Here is a 15,216-nt window from a genome sequence, read left to right on the forward strand (position 1 = left end):
TCTCCCTCTCTCTGTGGGTCTCTGTCTCTCGGTCAGGGGTTTTATAGGTAGAGGGCAGCAGTAGGAGGGGCAACATTCCCCTTTCTTCTTACTGAGAAATTGTGTGTGTGTGTGTGTGTGTGTGTGTGTGTGTGTGTGAATCCTAACAGAATTGACCCTCCTCCTCCTCCTGTGTTTGAGGAGGAGGAGGAGGAGGGAGTCTGGCTCCAGTTCTCTTCACTTTGTTGTTTGAGCTTGACTGGTCTCTGAGGAATTCACTGACCAAGCCTCCCGGACCCCCTACCACTCTAACACATGTTCTATAACATCTAACCCTAACCCCTCTAACACATGTTCTATAACATCTAACCCTAACCCCTCTAATACATGTTCTATAACATCTAACCCTAACCCCTCTAACACATGTTCTATAACATCTAACCCTAACCCCTCTAATAAATGTTCTAGAACATCTAACCCTAACCCCTCTAATACATGTTCTAGAACATCTAACCCTAACCCCTCTAACACATGTTCTATAACATCTAACCCTAACCCCTCTAACACATGTTCTAGGACATCTAACCCTAACCCCTCTAATACATGTTCTTTAAATACTATATAACCCTTAAAACTCTAAAACATGTTCTATATTATAACATCTAACCGTAACAACTCTTATACCTCTATCATTGTATAACATTTAACCCTAACCACTCTTAAACATGCTCTATATTATAACATCTAACCTCTGTAACCCTAACCCTTAAGTCTAATAATTAACTGCAATACTCTTATACATGTTCTATAGTACAGTATTTAACTTTAATACAGACATGTTATGTAGTATAATATCTTGCATTAATACAAAATCTTAATATCAAACTTCAATACTATAATACATTTTATAAAGTATACCATCTTGCTTGAATACTCTATATGAGTATTCAAGCAAGTCCATATATAATACTATATATGTTCTATAGTATAACAACTTACTTTATAACTCTCATACACGTTGGTATATTACATATTCAAATTCATGCTCTATAGTTTATTATCTAACTTTAAAACTCTAACACATGTTAGTTTGATATCTAACTTTAATACTGTTATACATGCTATTTTGTATAACATCGAACCTGAATGCTCATATACATGTTTTATAAAATAATATCTAACTTGAATTCTCTAATTCGGGTTTTATAGTTAAATATCTAGCTTTAATACTCTAATACACATTTGAATAATATCTCACTATAATACGGTAGTACATATTATATATATTACATATTATAGTATGATATATAACGTCAATATCCAAATCCATTTTATCATCCATAGTATTTCAAAATGTCTAACTTTAATAGACGTTCTGTTACAATGTCTAACTTTGATACATGATCTATGCTCGAATGTCTAACTTTAATACACGTTCTGTTGGAATGTCTAACTTTAATACACGTTCTATGTTAGAATGTCTAACTTTAATACAAGTTCTATGTTTGTTGTACTGTAATACAAGTTTTCGGTTGAATGTCTAACTCTAATTAGCTATATGTTTGAATGTCTAACTCTAATACACATTCTATATTAGAATGTCTTTAATACAGGTTCTATGTAATGGCTAACTCTAATACATGGTCTAGGTTAGAATGTCCCTCACCATGTTAAGAGTTCTTCAGTGGGTTGCAGGGCTGAGCTCTAGATTACAGGGACCTTAAGGGATTCTCAACTCTCTGTATTACAGAGAAGGATTCTACCACATGAAACTGGGGGTTTGGGGTCATGTGTGTGTGAACATTTCACTTTGAAACAACTTCTAAGACTTAAAATACACACCCTTGTCCAACAGGAACAGAGAGAGAGAGAGCGAGAGAGAGAGAGAGAGAGACACACACACGGTTGTATCAGGGGCTGGAGATCAAGCGATGGGGTCAGGGTTAGAAAGTCTGGATTAGTCATCCCCCCATTTTCCTCCAGAAGGACTCTTCTAACTGGGGAAATACATTTTTTGTGCCTTTGTGCAAGAAGAGAGATAAACAACCAGGCCATATGTTATTATTATAAACGTAACATTGTATATTCATTATTATTACTATTATATTGTCTAGACAGTGTTTTTCACTCTCCTAATGAAGGTGTTATGTGGAATTGAATTCTTCTAACAGACGTATTTACAATAATTGAAAAACAAGTCTATTGAAAATGAATATATTATTTATATATTCTTCAGTAAATATAGAATTATGGATTATTATTCCAGAAATTCACTTTGTGCATTCCATAATGTTTTTGGTTCCATTTGTGTTTGCTAAATAAACACACTGGGAGCAGTAGCGCTGCTGACTCTTTCTTTCCACTGAACATGGCCTTGCTATCCAAACGGTGTCTCGATGACAATCAAGCTGCATAACCTAAAGTCAAAGGTCGGGGCCAACTGCACTGGCATCCTCCGTGCCCCGCTGCAAATGGCGGCCTGGTCGCTCCAAGTCTCTACCAAACACAGAGAAAGAGCCGCGCGTGCGCAGTGCGGTCGCCTCGGTGCCCTGTACAAGATGTCTGAGCAGGCGGGAGGAGAGGGAGGAGGACCGACGGTACCAGCAGAGCCCGCAACAATCCACTACACATCAACTACTTAACCCCGCAAGGTAAGAGACGGCCGCGCCGCGGAGCCGCCACTGGATAACACTCGTGTGTATGACGAATGTTTTGCGCTTCGGGTGATCGCAGCGGAGGTTGCCGGGCACCCGGTCCGTAAATAAAGAGATAAACAGTAAAACACGAAACAGTCGGCGCGATTTGTCGTTAGGGGCGGCACCGCCATTTTGTGTACGGGTAAAGTGCGCCAAGCTTCACGTCCACGGCGGTTGGTCCTGTGCGCTGGGGTGTACACGGACACGTTAAAAACATACATGGCACGGTAGTGTCTCTCCCTGGCTTTATTTTAACGCCTCGATAGAGAGGTTTGGTCCGGGGTAAGTGTGTCAGCTTGGCGGCTTTTCTCCGCTCTGTTCGTGCGAAGCGACGGAGCCTTTGTTTTAAACCCTGCTTCGCGCCGCACGGCGCATGCGTAGTACTAACGCCTTCGTCCATGTCACTGCGATCATTCCGCCACTCCGTACACATCTATGATAATAAACCATTATATTGTGCATTATAACCGATTTCATCAGTCATTAATGTTAGATACCTATACTCAACACTATTCCCTTATCAAACTGAAATGGACAAATAAAGGGTTTCGTGTGAACTACTCCCGCCTTCCCCGTTTCCATCGCTTCGTTCCCAGCCCTATGTGTCAAAGCATCTGTCACTTGGCGTCTTTGTTGTATTGTGTATTATTATGATGTATTATGTGTACTCAATGCATCAGGTGTGTGCAGTTTGAATGAAAGCGACAGGATAGATAATACAGTGTCGCTTCTTGTGCCTTGATAAACATTAGAAGCCATGACGTGACCGCTGAATGGGGATCACTATACTTGAATAATCTTACTCATAGTAATGACAGAAAACAGTCTTAGAGTGGGCTTCCCGCTGAAAAGTGACCCGAATAAGCAACCCAACAGTATCCGAATGTATAAGATACGATACACAAGTACAGGTAAACACGGCGATGACGCGCTGGGAGAGCCACGCCCCCTGAGCGCCACATACAAATCATTATTTCCATAGGGCTTACATGTTACATTATTTACATGAGTTTACATGATTTACATGACTTTGAATCGAGTGTGTATGGCTAACCCTAATATTTTATATGGAGATTATGTCGTAGTTGTTATTATTATATATGAAGAGTATTATAGTTATACAGAGTTTAGGGTTATTGTATGTAGTTGTTTATTATTAAATGTATGCACATCCAAACATTACTGGGTAAGCTAGCAGTAAATACACTGGGAAATATTCTAATATTAACTGGACAACAGTTGAACCAGCCTGGCCTCTAGACACAAGCAGATTCCAGGAGATCACAGTGAACCGTCTACAACCTAAAGCCAAACTGTCCAATTAGTTTTAAACAATTTATCTGTAATTACCGTTTCATTCCTCACCTAGTTGGTTTGAAAATAAAATAACTAGTCAGAGTGTGGAAGTGTTCCACTGCTGTTTAGCCCGAGGTTAGCATCACTCTGCCCTCTCTGCAGCTGTTTTTCCTGAGGGCCGCTGAGATGTCCAACGAGAGTCCAACTTTGGTAAAGGGGGAGGGGCCTGTGACCCTGTCACCGTCTGGCTCCACCCCCTCTCAGGGCTCGCCCCTCTCCCCTACCAGCGCCTCCAAAGGCCCTGAGCTTCCAGGTACACACACACACACACACACACACACATTAACACACACACGCATACCAACATACGTACATGCATACATACGCAAACGTACACACATGCATACGTACAAACAAACATACTTGCATACACAGCCTGCACGCATACCTACACACAAACACACGTGTTTACGTACATACTTGCATACACGTACATACGTTCGTATGTACGTATTCATGCATGTATGTGTATGCATGTAGGCCATGTATGTGTACACACACACACACACACACACACACACACACAGTTAACATAGTGAATGTGTGTGTGTGTGTGTGTGTGTAGATGAGTTGCTGCAGGCAGGCTGGGGGCGGTGCTGGTCCAAGCGGGAGAACCGTCCATATTATTTTAACCGCTTCACTAACCAGTCCCTGTGGGAGATGCCGGTCCTGGGGCAACACGACGTTATCGTAAGTACCCCCTCTCTAACCAGCAGCCATCCACTAGCTGGCAGCTGCTAGCTACCAAATGACACGCACCGGCCCACTGTTTGACTTGGCTTTTCAACCTCAAGACACGAGAATAACGACCCCGTCAGAATCAGGGCTTTGTGTTTCACTGGGTCTGGAAACACCAACTTGACCTGTGTGCTTTTCAGCTCACGGATCATTTCTCTACATGGATAATTGCTTTTTCAACGTATTCTCAATGGAACATACTGGGTCTCTTGTTTCTGTTGCTACTATAACCATTACCTATGCTGCATTAATCACTGTAACTATCAACTGACTTAATTTGACAGCATTAACTATCACTCTACCAACTACTGTTTAATACATAGCATTAAGTACCGTAACTTTAAAATAACTTAAAATACACGGCATTACTACCATAAATATTAACTTACATTAAATACACTGCATCAACTAACATAACTCAACTAACATTAATTTCACAGCCTTAACTATCACCATAACTAGCAGCTACCCTTAAATACAGATCTTTAACTACTGTTACTATCAACTACTGTTTACTACACAGCATTAACTACTCTAAATATAAATGAACCTTAACTACTTTAACTCAACCAACATCAACTACTATAAGCATAAACTAAAATTCAACTAACATTAACTATTATAACTATCAACTACCGTTTGCACAGCTTTAACCACTAGAACTGTCCCCTAACTTAAACTTAACAGCATTAACTACTATAGCTATACAAAATAATTAACCACAAAGTGTGTGTGTGTGTGTGTGTGTGTGTGTGTGTGTGTGTGTGTGTGTGTGTGTGTAGTCTGATCCATTAGGTCTCAATGCGGCCCCGGAGGAAGGAGGAGATTGTAACCTAGGCAACGGGCAGAGGAAGAGGAGGATATCTGAAGAGCAGGGGACGGAGGCTATCAGTTTTAAACGAGCCAAGGTATTGTTCAGAACAATCAATTTGTTTATTGATCAACAGGGGATTGAAATGTTATACCGAGAAAGTTAGCAATACTTTAACCTTTTTAACTCAATCAAACAAACAAAGTATCTAAAAGTTGGGCTCAATTAAGGACCATGTGTCCCAAATCTGGTGTTGTTTTGATCTGTAGTTCATGTGATTCCGATTTTTAAAGGTTTTCCAAAACTTTCAAGGTAAAGAAAAATCGATCAAGACTCAACTCATGGGTCCTTGAGGAAAAAACTGCTCAGCCATCAAATTAGTCCCAGAAATCCCGTTTCAGAGTCCTTTAAAGGGTTCTACACACTGGCCCGACCGTTGGCCATCCAAAACGTTTGTGGAGACTCGGACGAGTTCCGGAACCAATCCTTTACGTTTGTTCAGCTGTGTTGGAAGCCTTTGGACCCGCGCTGACAGTGTCTTGAGAGCATTGGCGTCTGAGAATCGAAGCCTCTGATTGGTTGTGTGCTGCCAGCACGTGATGTGTAGGCCCCTTGAGGAAAACTGGTTCAGCACGTCAAACAAGGACCAAATAACCAGTTTCAGAAAAACTCATCTACTGGGCTTGGGGTCATGGCTGTTTAGGTTTGATCCCAAATGACAGCTTCTGGACAGCTGCTTACTTCCAGTTTCCATATGTGGGCCCAATTTGACATCTCCCAGATGGTTACGTTAGTAGGGGTTGGGTTTAAAGTTTTTGCCCCCTTCACTTTTCATATTAAATAATGATTAATCCTTAAACAAACGGTTAAATGTTTTTTATGGTTAAATGCCCAACTTTTTGCCCTTGGTTGGGTGTCTCAAAAACTTTCAGAGGAGAAAGTTACGGAAATGTAGTGAAGGAATAACATGTTTAAATATTTTTGCTTGCTTTGCAACCACACTAATGATTAAAATATATCTCTTACTGAAATTGACTTTTTCTTTCAGGTCGAGCTGACTCCCATCTCCCCCAGCGCACCGGGGGCCAAACCCTGGAACTCCGCCCCCGACGACAAGCAGAGCCAACCAGCAACCCCCATCACTCCCAGCACTCCCAGTACTCCAGGCACCCCGGGTGCTAAACCCTGGAGCTCCGCCCCTGAGGACAAACAGAGCCAATCCACACCCAGTGTAGCTCCTGGCCCCTCCCCTGCACCATACAGACCTGCAGTGTAAGCACGCAAACGGCTCTTCTCCCCTCTCGCTCTCCCTCCCCACACGGTTGAGGCTCTACTGAGTTTAGTGGCTCCCCTGTTTTTAGTTCTATAATGACTGTACTGTGGTGAGTTTCTACTATGTTTAGTACATACTGTCTCCACTGCTTTAGTTAAAGGGTGTCCGTACTGTGTCGGGTCTCGACCGAGCCTAGTCTCTGCTGTGTTAAGTGGCTTCTTTGTCTCTACTGTCAGTGTCTACTGGGACTTAGACATCCCCACCAACGCGGTGATCCGAGAGAGGCCCCCAGATCCCCAGCTGCCCCCCCACCCGGAGGTGGAGCTGCATCGAGCTCAGCTGGTCACCAAGCTACGTCAGCACTACCTGGAGCTGTGCCACCAGAGAGAAGGTAGGTCCTCAGGACCACATCTCAAACAAACGCCTGCTGGGGGAAAGGTGGAACTACAGCGCAAGAGACTCAAGACTCACTGGTTCAAAGTTCACCGAGACTCTGCGTAGACACCCCCTCCCAGCCCTCCTACCCACTAATTGTATGTTGTACACCCTGGAACTTAAAAATAGTACTTAGCATCGTATCCTAGCTAGCTATGTTGTGTACCGGGATAGGGTTAACCTGGCGATTGTTAGTGCTTGGCACTTGTTTCAATGAACATCCTTACTGCAACGGCAGAGATATATTGTTGTTTCTCTTTCTTCTGACAAATGTACTTATTGTAAGTCGCTTTGGATGAAAGATTCTGCTAATTTATTTTAACGTAAATGTAAATGTAACAACCAAATGAACCCCAGCTTAGGAGAAGCTTGAACTATACCGAGGAATAAAGCAAGCTTGTTAGAAAGTAATTTAACCTGGAATGAAAACGTACTGGTGAGAAGGTAGAACTACATCCAAATGAAACCAGGCTGGGGAGAAAGGCGGGACCTCGGCCAAATAGTTCTCTAATAGTTGTACTTCCTGTTTGGGCGTTTACTTCCTGTCCAGGTATCGACCCTCCCAGGGAGTCGTTCAACCGCTGGCTGTTGGAGAGGAAGGTGATCGACAAGGGGGGGGACCCCCTGTTGCCTAGCGACTGTGACCCTGTCATCTCCCCGTCCATGTTCAGAGAAGTGATGAATGACATTCCAATCAGGTACTAGTCCCTCTGTCGGTCTGTCAGCCTTCCTGTCTGTCGGCTTCCTGTTGGTCTGTCGGCCTTCCTGCATGATGGTATTTCTAACTCTGTGTGTGTGTGTGTGTGTGTGTGTTTGTGTGTTAGGTTGTCTCGTATTAAGTATAAGGAAGAAGCCAGGAGACAGCTGTTTAGATATGCAGAGGCTGCCAAGAAGATGATTGACTCCAGGTGGGTACCAGCTAGCTACACCAGCTAGCCAAACAGCAAGCTACACTTATTAGCACTACCAGCTAGCTACACATGCTATCCGCACCAGCTGGCTTAAGTCAATTGCAACACCAACTCCACCAACTTGACTAACACCCCCACCCCCCCATTTTAGGAACGCCCCTCAAGACAGCAGGAAGGTGGTGAAGTGGAACGCTGAAGACACAATGAGCTGGCTGCGTCGCGACCACTCGGCCAGCAAGGAGGATTACATGGTAAGAAGCACAACTTCTTAGGAAAATCGTACTGCGATGTTCTGTCCTTCTGCGATATGTGTTGCAATATGACCATATGTGGGGCAGCAGTAGCTCAGGTGGTAGAGCTTGTTGGCTTGTAACTGCAAGGTTGCTAGTTCGATCCCCGGCTCACCCTGACCGGGCCAGACGAGCTGGCTGGCGCCTTGCATTGTTGACTCCGCCGTCGGTGTGTAAATGTGTGCATGAATGGGTGAATGTCAGGCAAAATTGTACAATGCTTTGGATAAAAGCTAGATTAATGTTAGAAAAAAGAATGAATCATGAATGAATTGTATAATGATTGGTAATGATGTTAACTGTTCTGTGTGTGATGTTGACTGTACTGTGTGTGATGTGTACTGTACTGTGTGTGATCTGTACTGTGTGATGTTTACTGTACTGTGTGTGATGGTCACTGTGTTCTGTGTGTCCTGCAGGACCGTCTGGAGCACCTAAGGAGGCAGTGCGGGCCTCACGTGACGGCAGTGGCTAAGGACTCGGTGGAGGGAATCTGCTCCAAGATCTACCACATCTCTGCAGAGTACAGCCGGCGCCTCAAAACCGCCCACTCCGCCCTGATGAAGGAATGCAACCTCTCAGGTAGGAACACGAGGGCGGGGCCATCGTTGGGACTTTCATATCGTCAAGTCATGATCGCCGATATATGATTTTGATCGCTGTTATACGATCCGATCGCCGTTATACGACCCGGTCGTCGGTATACGATCCGATCACCAGCATATAATCATCCCTTCAATTGCAATACACGATTCAGAAATCAGAAATTGGCACAAGTTCAATTCAACTTGTTTGTATAGCCCTTAATTACCCCCACAGTCTCAAAGGGCTTAAAAAGCCAACTATTTATGACCCCCCCCCGACCCACGCCCCAAAGAGGGCAAGAGAAAACTCCCTTAATTAGCAAGGAAGAACTCTTGAGGAGGGAGTCTAGCGCACACACACACACACACACACATATAAACACGCACGTACATACATACATACATACGTACATACATATATATATATATATACATACATACACATAAACACGCACGCACGCACATACATCCATACATAAAAACACAAACACATCTAAACACACACACAAACACACACACATATAAACAGGCATCTAATGAGGCATGACGTGTGTGTGTGTGTGTGTGTAGAGGGCTGTGAGCCCCCGGAGGTCCAGGACCGGCTGGTGTACTGCTACCCGGCCCGCCTGGCGTCGCCCTCGCCCCCCCAGCCCCGCGTGGAGCTCCACTTCGAGAACGAGGTGGCATGCCTGCGCTACAAAGGAGAGATGGTGAAGATCAACCGAGGACACTTCAGCAAACTGGTCAGTTACACTGCTGCTGCTACTACTACGACAAGTACTACTATGAGTGCTACTACTACTACTACTACATTTAGGGCATTAAGCAGACGCTTTTATCCAAAGCGACTTACAATTTGTACCTTTTTCCGGAGAAAGAGAAACAACAATATAGCTCTGTCGGTACAGTAAGGAGGTTCATAGGACCAAGTGCCAAGCACTTACAATCACTAGGTTAACCCGTTCCCCGTATACAACAGAGATAGCTAGGATAAGACGCTCCATGATGCTATGTATTTTTAAGTGCAAGGACGTACATACGATCGGTGCGTGAGAGAGGGGTGGCTATGGGGAACTCTGAACAAGTGACTAGTGCTACTTCTACGAGTACTACCATGAGTACTACTGCAGTACTGCGCTAACCCGCGGGTTTCTGGGTGTAGGAGCTGCTATACCGGTACAGCTGTATCGACGACGCGCGCTTTGAGAAGTTCCTGTCCAGAGTCTGGTGTCTCATCAAACGCTACCAGGTGAGTACTCCGCTAACTCCTCAGCTAACACTGGCAGTCGACTAGCTAACTCATCTAAGCTAATGGGACAGGTTAACAAATGAAAAGAAAAGGGAATAAAGGCAGAATTCTGTAACCTATTTGGAATGCTGGGTTATGGTTGAACTTGTAAAGGTTTGGTTTGGACGAAGGTTTTTAATGCCATAGTTAGATTTATCTAGTTAGCTCAAATCACCAGCTGACTGGCGAATCACCAGCTAGTTATCTAGCTCGCTTGCTAGCTAACCAGCAGCTATATAGCTTACCAACAGCTAGCTAGTTATCTACCAGCTAGCTGGCTATCGACCAGCTATCTCCCAAGCGTACCGTTGTTACTACCAGTGTTGAACTCACTGCACCGTCTGTCCTCAGGTCATGTTTGGCAGTGGGGTCAACGAGGGGACCGGCCTGCAGGGGGCGCTGCCCGTGGCGGTGTTTGAAGCGCTGAACAAACAGTTTGGCGTTTCCTTTGAATGTTTTGCGTCTCCTCTCAACTGCTACTTCAAACAGTTCTGCTCCGCCTTCCCCGACACCGACGGCTTCTTTGGCTCTCGAGGGTGAGGCGGTTTGGAGTTCTAGGGTGTTGGACCGGGACGGATGGGATCTAGAGGGGGATGGGTTTTAGATGGTGATGGGTTCTAGACAGGATTCTAGACTGGGTTCTAGAGGGTTATGGGTTCTAGACTTGGTTCTAGAGGGTGATGGGAATTAGACTGGGATCTAGAGGGTGATGGGTTCTAGAGGTTGATGGGTTCTAGAGGTTGATGGGTTCTAGACTTGGTTCTAGAGGTTGATGGGTTCTTGAGGGTGATGGGTTCTAGACTTGGTTCTAGAGGTTGATGGGTTCTAGAGGTTGATGAGTTCTAGAGGTTGATGGGTTCTAGAGGTTGATGAGTTCTAGAGGTTGATGGGTTCTAGACTTGGTTCTAGAGGGTGATGGGTTCTAGAGGTTGATGGGTTCTAGAGGTTGATGAGTTCTAGAGGTTGATGGGTTCTAGACTTGGTTCTAGAGGTTGATGGGTTCTAGAGGGTGATGGGTTCTAGAGGTTGATGGGTTCTAGAGGTTAATGGGTTCTAGACTTGGTTCTAGAGGGTGATGGGTTCTAGATTCTGTTCTAGAGGGTGATGGGTTCTAGAGGGCGATGGGTTCTAGAGGGCGATGGGTTCTAGACTCATTCTAGTGGTGAGGTGTGCATTACATTCTGGCAACACATTCTAGCGTTTCGTGAGGTTAAACGACATTGCTAATTCAAAACTTACAAGATGGCAAAAATAAAGAACTTCCCTTCTCCGAAAATAAGAAACTAAATATATAAACTATAAATACCCCAGTGGATCATATCATCAGAGGGATGAATAGGGCTAATCGTCTGATGCCTTCCGACCCCGCCTGCAGGCCGTTCCTCAGCTTCCGTCCTGCCAGCGGCTCCTTCGAGGCCAACCCCCCCTTCAGCGAGGAGCTCATGGACGCCATGGTGACACACTTTGAGGTGAGGCTGGGATCCAATCTTCACCGGTCCCTGGTCCCTACTCTATAGTCTGTAGTCCCCTGGTCTGTGTGTGTGTGTGTGTGCGTGCAATGTTTTGTATCTGTATCATTTATGTCCTTATGTACATTTATTACGAATTGCGGACATAAATAAAGACGTTAAAACGTGTGTGTGTGTGTGTGTGTGTTTCAGGAGCTCCTGGACCGCTCCACTGAGCCGCTGTCCTTCATCATCTTCGTCCCCGAGTGGCGCGACCCGGCGACCCCGGCCCTCATCAGGCTGGAGGGAAGCCGCTTCCTGAGGCACCAGCTCACCGTGTCGGCCTACGAACACGAGTACCGCTCGGGCAGCCAGCACATCTGCAAGAGGTACTAGTAACAACGCCACAAGAACCACACCAACACTACTAGAACCACACCAACACTACTAGAACCACACCAACGCTACTAGAACCACACTAACACTACTAGAACCACACTAACACTACCAGAACCACACTAACACTACTAGAACCACACCAACACTACTAGAACCACACCAACACTACTAGAACCACACCAACACTACTAGAACCACACTAACCCTACTAGAACCACACCAACACTACTAGAACCACACCAACACTACTAGAACCACACCAACACTACTAGAACCACACTAACACTACTAGCAGTACACCAATACTACTAGTAGTAATAATAGTAAAACTATGCTTATACTAGTAGCACTACACTAATAATACTAGAACTACACTAATACTACTAGCAGTACACTAATACTACTAGAACTGCACTAATACTACTTGTATCATAAAACAGGAACCATACCATGTTTAAAACAGGAACCATACCATGTTTAAAACAATGAAACATACCATGTTTAAAACAATGAAACATACCATGTTTAAAACAATGAAACATACCATGTTTAAAACAATGAAACATACTAAAACAATGAACCATACCATTTTTAAAACAATGAACCATACCATGTTTAAAACAATGAACCATACCATGTTTAAAACAATGAACCATACCATGTTTAAAACAATGAACCATACCATGTTTAAAGTTTAATGAGTGAGATTGGGCATTTCACAGAGACTTCCTGAATCTAAAACCCTAACTGGCTGTGCCACTTTGTGACGTGAACTAGCGTAGCCCGTCTGACTGGGTGGTACGATTCTTGTTGATGATTAAGGAGAGAGGTACAGGCTGGTTACACCAGTTATAGGCGGTTACAGGAGGATCACTATGACTATCGCTCAGCCTTGACTACGGATATGTCGGGTTTATTACAGCTATGAGCTAACTGAGATGTAACACATTTCTACTTTATACAAATCACGTATCCTACGATCAGGCCTACCATGTTTACTACAACACTGCTGCAATGTTGGGATATAATATTTAAGCAGGATTGGGCTGGATCCAACCTATATACTAAATAGTACTAACCAGTGTTTACAACTATTACTACCACTACCTCTAGGGAGGAGATGTACTACAAGGCGGCCCACGGTGGTGTTAGTTAATATAATAACTACTCCTAACCAGTGTTTACTACCCCTCCAGGGGGGAGATGTACTACAAGGCGGCCCACGGTGGTGTTAGTTAATATAATAACTAGTCCTAACCAGTATTTACTACCCCTCCAGGGGGGAGATGTACTACAAGGCGGTCCACGGTGGTGTTAGTTAATATAATAACTAGTCCTAACCAGTGTTTACTACCCCTCCAGGGGGGAGATGTACTACAAGGCGGTCCACGGTGGTGTTAGTTAGTATAGTAACTTGTCCTAACCAGTATTTACTACCCCTCCAGGGAGGAGATGTACTACAAGGCGGTCCACGGTGGTGTTAGTTAATATAATAACTAGTCCTAACCAGTGTTTACTACCCCTCCAGGGAGGAGATGTACTACAAGGCGGTCCATGGCACGGTCGTGTTCTTCCTGCAGAACACGGCCGGTTTTGCCAAGTGGGAGCCAAACGCCGAGCGCCTGGCCGAGATCACGTCGGCCTATCAGAGCAGCTCCTCCCGGCCGGGCCCTGCCCCTGCCGCCCCCCTGGGAGACAAAGACCCCGCCCCCAAAGCAGCAACAACAACAACCACAACAACAACGACCGCAACAACAGAACGGACAACTAGTGTGGAGTCAACTGGTGCCCATGACAACAACAACAACACCAACAACACCAACAGTAGCTCGCTAGAGAAGTCTTCTAGTGATTAATATTTGGCTGACCTATGAACTGCCCTTGTGTCCACACACACACACACTTATAAACACACACACACACACACACACACACACACACACACACACACACACACACACACACACACACACACACACACACACACACACACAGAGACACACACACACCCTCCGGCCGAGGACCTGATTGAGGCCATGGTGGATCGTGTACAGTAGCTGAACGTGAACATGATGTTCGTCCATTATTCTCTTTCTCATCAAATTGGAATTGCTTTAATTTAACACTTTTTTTTCTAAAGAAAAATAATTCATGACTGTATCATAGAGCCTGAAATATAGTTTGTTTAAACAAAACCAAAGTGTTAAGAATGATATATATGTATAAAGCTATATAATGTCAAAGTAGACCTGCAGCTGTATCTGTCTCCCGTTTGTATAATGAATGAGTTTCTGGTCCAGTTTCGTTTGTTTGGCTCTGCGTGAGGCATGTTGCTCTACCCCCATACTGGTCTATTCCCAGCGTGGGGTCTGCCCTCTACTGGTCCACAGCTTATTATGCAGCAGCAGCTGTTTTCCTGCCGTCGGCTGCATTTTAATATTTGATCCATTCATTACCAACGTTCTCCCGTTAATATCAAATCAATACGACGACATGGCAGTCTCTGAACGGGCACACATGTCCCTCATTCCCTATGTCCCATGGTCGTATTTGGTGCACTATTTAAGGAACAGGTGTGGGGTAATTGGGGCTCCAATGGCCCCAACAAACAGCAGCTGTTGGCCGACTTGACTTTCTCCGAAAACAGCCGACAAGAACCAATGGTCTGGCCTACTGGCCTGTGTTGCCCCTTGACGTTCGTTGGGACAGTGTTGAGGTAAAAGGTATTACCACACTGTCCCAACAGAAGTGAACCAACTAAGAAAGGCCAGTGTGCAAACCCCTTTAACTTGCACCCTCTGGCATGCTCCGACCATATCTATCGGATGATTTTGATGATTACAATGAAAACGTAGAACGACAGTTCTACGTTTTCATTGTAATCATGAATGATAAAATTCTATCATGAATGATAGAATTACATTGGGAATGATTAAAATATACTTCATAAGATTGAATGACACTAGGAAGATGAGATGGATGTAAACAACGCGTGATTTGACCTCACC

The 15,216-nt window shown here is 44.5% G+C and overlaps 1 protein-coding gene across 1 annotated transcript; it reads left to right on the plus strand.

Annotated features, from left to right (window-relative positions):
- Nucleotides 1-2,525: 2,525 nt before the first annotated feature.
- pcif1 (phosphorylated CTD interacting factor 1) lies at nt 2,526-14,423 on the plus strand. Its single transcript, XM_079747341.1, has 16 exons — nt 2,526-2,630; nt 4,134-4,284; nt 4,597-4,721; nt 5,552-5,677; nt 6,629-6,852; nt 7,090-7,244; nt 7,839-7,986; nt 8,113-8,196; nt 8,351-8,450; nt 8,909-9,071; nt 9,644-9,816; nt 10,236-10,322; nt 10,713-10,897; nt 11,737-11,830; nt 12,023-12,198; nt 13,737-14,423. Exons 2-16 carry the CDS (start codon nt 4,158-4,160, stop codon nt 14,062-14,064), a joined length of 2,295 nt encoding a protein of 764 aa, XP_079603467.1. The 5' UTR covers nt 2,526-2,630; nt 4,134-4,157; the 3' UTR covers nt 14,065-14,423.
- The last annotated feature ends 793 nt before the right edge of the window (nt 14,424-15,216 follow it).

The sequence above is a fragment of the Pollachius pollachius genome, assembly GCF_949987615.1.
Source record: "Pollachius pollachius genome assembly, chromosome: 12".
NCBI lineage: Eukaryota > Metazoa > Chordata > Actinopteri > Gadiformes > Gadidae > Pollachius > Pollachius pollachius.

Bases quoted from the DNA above. Each gene is read 5' to 3' on its own strand.
- pcif1 (XM_079747341.1), top strand. From the start codon at position 4,158: ATGTCCAACGAGAGTCCAACTTTGGTAAAGGGGGAGGGGCCTGTGACC. The intron at 5,678-6,628 runs GTATTGTTCAGA...TTTTTCTTTCAG, and splicing joins TCAGTTTTAAACGAGCCAAG to GTCGAGCTGACTCCCATCTC. The intron at 6,853-7,089 runs GTAAGCACGCAA...CTCTACTGTCAG, and splicing joins GCACCATACAGACCTGCAGT to TGTCTACTGGGACTTAGACA.